The sequence below is a fragment of the Pygoscelis adeliae genome, unplaced genomic scaffold (genome assembly GCF_000699105.1).
Source record: "Pygoscelis adeliae isolate BGI_AS28 unplaced genomic scaffold, ASM69910v1 Scaffold77, whole genome shotgun sequence".
Lineage (NCBI taxonomy): Eukaryota > Metazoa > Chordata > Aves > Sphenisciformes > Spheniscidae > Pygoscelis > Pygoscelis adeliae.
The window spans coordinates 5,216,516-5,222,551 of record NW_008825216.1 but is presented as its reverse complement, the minus strand read 5'-3'; the positions used below and the strand labels follow the sequence as shown (position 1 = coordinate 5,222,551).

Below are 6,036 nucleotides of genomic sequence, written 5' to 3'. Positions count from 1 at the left end.
ACTATTGTGGCTGCTGGGAGGAGTATACAAGGTATGTGAAGAGAGCAAGAAACTGTACAGATTGCATAAAGCAGCTGCAAACACCACCTTGCTAATCTCGGCTGAAGAAACTGGGGCTTCCCTGTTATCCCCAAAGCTCTGAAAAAGCTTGGACTCGAATCAGCTGCCAGCGACTGCTCCTTTCCCAGGCCCTTCTCTCTTGCTGCTAAAATGTCCGATCCTGATGTTAGAACTTGAGACTACTGGGTAACCTACTGCTTTTTTTGCCTATCATTTAAAATTTACCATTTTCTCTGTTGGTCATCTGCTTGTTCAGCAGCTTGAAAAGGCTGATCTCGGTGCTCCTCTTGTTTGTCACTCATTTCAAAGGGTCCTCTGGAGTTCTGTATCTTTCACACACCAGTTTTCGGTTTCTCCGATCCGTTATGAGTTTATGAGGAATTATCTGTGTGTGCATGCTGTGCCATAATGAATAAGGGTTTTCTCACCAAATCTAACCTAGTGCAAATTGATCCTGTAACTGAAGCAGAAAAATATGGACAAGGATATTTCTAGATGCTCTCTCTTTGCAATTGAATCACAGACCTGAGGCTGATTTGCACAGTTTTGACTGGCTAAACCACTTAAGAAACATTCAGCTGAATCTGTTCTGTGCCATTTTGGGAGTGAGTTTCTTTTGGATTACAAGCCAAATAACGACAATCTAGATGCAAACTCTCCAAAATGGTTTCTAGACCTGAAATAAGCATCTATGAGAGCATCTCAAATATAATTAAGTTGCTACCCAAACCTAAGCTTTATGGCAGACTGAGCACAGAGGCATTAGTGTGGACCTGGGCAAGTCACTTGTACGTGAGTCCATGCTGCTAGCTGAAACGCACAATGGCAACGTAATACATTGTGAAGCTTAGTTCAGGGTGTGTTTTAGGAGGGTGCTAAGATGCTGGTCCATCCCAGTGTCCACCCTTCTTCATGGTCTTCATTAGAATTCTGTCTTTCCTACAGTTTTGTGCAGCAGAAAAAGTGTTATATTTGAGACACTGTAAGTCTCAAATATAATTTCTTTAATTGCAAGGAAGATGAAAAGGAAGTTTGCTTTTGGAGTGGATAAAGTTGTGGTTGAAACCCATGATTTTAATAGATCTATCTGGAAATGCTTTGAAAGCTCCACACCTGTTGATGCCCCTTCCCCACACTCAACAGCTATTTCACCTGTGAGAACAAATGGAAATCTTTTTAGGGTTTTCCCCAGAGCATAGGAGTTTGCAATTCCACATATCTGTTTAAAGTAACTTCTGCTGAAACCTTGCATCCCTGTCTGCTTGGAATTCCACAGAGGGCTTATTGTTCTAACAACTGGGATAAGTGCTAAACGGTGCATGGATATTGCAAAAGGCTCATTGATGATCATATTTTTAAAGCTGTCATTTTGTTAGAAATACAGTTCCTACAAGGGAGAGGAATGGGCGTCCTTGTCCGTCTCTCTGAAAAGTTGTGTTTCATTGGATTTAGCTACTCAAACCAGAAAGCATGTGCACTTGTAGAATGTATGCAGGTCTTGTGGCAGTGGGGTTGTAAGGTGTAGAACTATCTTGAGGCAGCCTGTATGTATTATTCTGGTAGAATAAAACTGTTGCTTCGTTCCGCTTTATTTAAAGCCTTTTAGGTTATCTAAACATCTGTGTAAAATTGATGGTTATTGCGAAGGATTGGTAGCAGTCAGGGACTGCTCAAATAGCAAGGGAGCTATTGCATTCATCTTACTGAGGCTCTTTTATTACAAGCCAGAGGCTAAAAGCTAGCATCAGGCTCCTTTTGGTTTTGAGATACTACCAAGTGGTGTTTGTGAGGGTGGCTTTCAAAATTCATATAAAGGAAACTTCAAAGGATTTTTTTAAAACCTTTTGTAGGAGGGAAGTCGAGATAGATGGGGGCAGGCGAAGAAGGCAGAAGGCCCTGCTTTTGTTTTTAATTTCCCTGTTTTTTTTCTAGGGACTTAACCTGACTGAAGTGCTGCAAGTCTAGCTCTAACCTTTAAGTTCAGGCGATAAGCTATTGCTTCTTGGACTCCCCAGATAGGTAAAATAGGTGTGCTATTTAAAGCATTAGGATTCTGAAATTTCCTTCCTGTATATTAATTTCTCATTCCCTTGACTCTTCTGGTATCGTTTTGTTGGTTGGTCAAGCAGAGGAATCAGAAAATGACTGAAGAATACCCCAACTGCTACTGTAAAAAAGCAAGGAGAAGAAACGTTCCTTTTTTATGAGTTGATTTTTAACAAAATCAAATACTTCAGCTCACCACTGCAGTTTTAGTCCAGGATCCTCAGAAGTATTTTGGATTCCTCAGTGAAATAAGTAGAATTAGACAGCAAAATATCTTCATGGTTCTGATTCAGAGTGTCTAGTTACGCCTTAGTACTGAGGCACGTATGCCTAAAGGTTTTGTTTCATACTTCAGTAATGACATTGTTTGACTTCAGCAATGAAAATACTGAGCCATTTGTTCTCTATAAGTCTTAGCGTATACCTACACAGTAAGAGCCCCATCATCTCTTTCTTTTCTTTTGAGGTCATGAAACGCGTACGCACAGAACAGATTCAGATGGCAGTGTCCTGCTACCTCAAGCGCCGTCAGTATGTGGACTCAGAAGGTCCCCTAAAACAAGGGCTGAGGCTGTGTCAGACTGCTGAAGAGATGGCAGCTAATCTCACAGGTAATCCTTATCATATTTTCCGTGCGTGCTTCTTGGCAGCGTTGTGACGAGTGTAAGTATGTATATTGGTAACTACGTGAATTTGTCTGCACGTATGGACAGCTCTCCTTTTAAAGTAAAGAAATTTGCCAGTGTGAAGTTGGTGTGAGTGATGAACTTCTGAAGAATGAAAATGTGGATGAAAGTGTAACAAGGTGAGATTCATGGTCAGTGAATCAGCAGGCTGAAATACCAGGTCATGATACTGGAAAATACGTGTGTTGTATCCCGAAGAACATGAAGTACCTAAAGGAGGCTTATAAAAAAGATGGCGGCAAACTTTTTAGCAGGGCCTGTTACGACAGGACAAAGGGGAATGGCTTTAAACTAAAGGGGGTAGATTTAGACTAGATATAAGGAAGAAGTTTTTTACGCTGAGGGTGGTGAAACACTGGCACGGGTTGCCCAGAGAGGTGGTGGCTGCCCCATCCCTGGAAACATTCAAGGTCAGGTTGGATGGGGCCCTGAGCAACCTGATCTAGTTGAAGGTGTCCCTGCCCACAGCAGGGGAGTTGGACTAGATGACCTTTAGAGGTCCCTTCCAACCTAAACTATGCTATGAAGTCTGGTGAGTAGTGGTGCTTTGGGACGGAGGTGTGAAGAACCTAGATGAGGAGTTAAGTAGAAGCAGGAAAATCCGTTTTATCTTTGTACTCCAGGAGAGCTATATCATGTGAAATGGAAGCAATACAGGCTGTTTCTTTCTCTGGCCTAGTCAGCTTTCTAGTTGTGAAAGCTCCAGTCTGTCGCTTGAAAAAAAATACCCCTTCGGTGGATGAGACGTTTATTTCCCTGCATGCCCTTTCTCCGCTTTCTTAAAGCCTTCTGAATCCTGCTACACTACCTGCTTTTAAAATCCTGTCTGCGACAGTCTTCATTGTAATTACTATTTTTGTTATAACAAACTACACTACTGCTTGAGCACATACAAATATTGAAAGGATGCAAGCAACATGGAGGTTATAAAGGTTAAATTTACTTATAAAAACAATAGAAAATACTGGGCTGACCTTTGGGTGAAAATGCAAGGAGGAAATGTTTTGTGTTAATGAAACTGCTTAGATTGTGACAGTATCCCAGGCAAAGAGTGGTGGAGACCTTAGTTACTTGTGACACAACTTGATTTGACAAAACATTAGTTGCTGTATAACTCTGTGCTTGTAGCTAGATAAGATTGGATGCTAAAATAGCTCTTTCCACATCTAGGGTATTTTGCCATAGTTCCAATCCAAAGATGAGTGACTTTGGGGTAAATGTCCAGGCTGACTCTCTCAGGGGCCTGAAGGAAATTGGGTAATATTTCGTTGTTGGAAGTGACTTACATCTTCTTAGTACTTTTCATTTCCTTGCTGTTTTCAGAGTAACTATCGGAAGTTTTTTGCAACTCCCTGAAATAACACTGGGGGAGATGGGAAAGGAATGAAACCAAAGTAAAATGCTGAATTGTTTTTGATGGGAGATTTTATGGGAGAGGTCGGTAGAAAGGTCAGTGTTGAAATGGGATTAGAACTTGGGACCAATCTATACCAGGAGGACACAAGAGTATCTGAAGTAAAAGAGATGAATTGGATTGCAAGCCCTTGCATTCGCATATGGCATCACACAGAAAAAAAATGTTTCAGTAAAGAGCGTGAATGAGTGTGTGATTGGGTTTTGTCTTTTTACTAATCTTCTGCCAATGTTATTAATAAATTTCTTATTAGTGTATATCCTCTTGCCAGTGCAAGGGTATTGTGGCTGATGATTCAGAACTTAGTCATCAGTTTTCGTTAGAACTGAAAATGGTCTGCTCTCATCTATTCAGCTGCTTACTACTTCTTGTCAAACATGCTCATAGTAAGCTGTCAGTGAGTATGCTGCAGTTCCATGAATGACTGTTGAAAAAGAAAAACCCAGCTTGTACTTATTCTGACAGCAGAGGCTGAAAATACTTTCTGCTGCAGTCATCTTAGTTTTGCAAACTGAATAAAAACTGACCAGATTCTAAAGCCTGCATTGCTTTATTTCGGGGAAAGCGATCAAATATTTTTTTCTGAAGATGTTTTTGCTCGTTCCTTAACAAAACTCATCTTGCTTTTTCTGTTCAGCTCTTTTGTTTGACTTTTAAATTAACCAGCCTATATAAATGGAAGAGTTGCTTACTTCTGTCTTCAATTCTGTGATTTCTTCTTTCACAGTGAAAAGTGTCCTTTGTTTTTGGTTTTAAATAGTTTTGTTTCTCAGTTTTATCTCAGCATTTCTTTTTGTCTTCTTCCAGAGTCTCTTCAGTTCAGTCCTTCTCCATTGCTTCATATACTTGCTATATCTGTACAGTTCTGTTTTCACGGAATCATAGAGCAGCCCAGGTTGGAAGGGACCTCAAAAGATCATCTGGTCCAAGCTTTCATGGGAAATGGAGCCCTGATGAGATTATCTAGCACCCTGACTGGTCGCATCTGCAGTAAAATAAGCACAGAGCTTCCTCATGACTATCCCCTATTTCTGTAGAAAACTAGAAGAATATTTGAGGACAGAATGAGTGACTAAGGAACAGGTTCCTCTAATATTGCCCATATCGACACATCTGAAATAGTGTAAAAGTATACGTCATCACACTCACGTAAAAGAGGAATCAAATGCTGTTAAACAGCGTTGACAGTAGCCCCACATTTGTTAGCTGGAACCAGTGCTGCTCAGCCAACACACAAGACCAGGAGGGTGCTGTCCATACCCCTGAGTTAGGAGCGAGTTCCTTTGGATTTGCTATCAGGTCGCATAGCTGGCTGCAATTACTGGAAGCGAAGTCAAGGAGCAGATGTTTCCAATAGATGTTCTTACGACCACTGGGGAAGGTGGAAGAGAAACTATGGTAGACTTATTAATGTATGAGAAGGATATGGCCATTGTTTTATTTCCACCAGGAGAAAAATATGCCTGAAAATTTACTCTTTGTTTTGGAATCAGTTGAGATCTTGATCCTTTTTGCAGTTCTGGTTGGTGTAAAGTTTTGGGAAGGAAAAGAATTGGAATTTGAACTTGTTATAACTGTCTGGTATGTAGGGTTCATTTACCATTTGCTTGGTGGGAACGACCTTTAGCATCATTACTGAAAGAGTAGGGCATAATGATTGCCCAGTCAGACTGTTCCGGGATAGGTAGCCAAAGGTGATGTTCCTCTTTCTGAAGCACCAAGTGTATCTTAATTTTGGAATTAAGTTGCTTATGCAGAGAAGGTTGAATAGGTGGCGTGGAGGGAGCACTTCATAAAGCCAAGGACAGTAAGTTGTGCTTGCATGGCACG

The 6,036-nt window shown here is 40.9% G+C and overlaps 1 protein-coding gene across 3 annotated transcripts in view; it reads left to right on the top strand.

Moving 5' to 3' along the window:
* TAF5L (TAF5-like RNA polymerase II, p300/CBP-associated factor (PCAF)-associated factor, 65kDa) overlaps nt 1-6,036 on the top strand; it is a 21,133-nt gene that overhangs the window by 1,527 nt on the left and 13,570 nt on the right. The window contains exon 2 of one of the 3 annotated variants that reach the window (XM_009329181.1): nt 2,573-2,717. In XM_009329181.1, coding sequence (XP_009327456.1) covers nt 2,576-2,717 — 142 coding nt within the window. In that variant the 5' untranslated portion in view covers nt 2,573-2,575. Of the gene's footprint in view, nt 1-2,427; nt 2,718-6,036 lie in introns of those variants that run through there. The other 2 variants (XM_009329182.1, XM_009329180.1) reach the window with 2 other exon arrangements.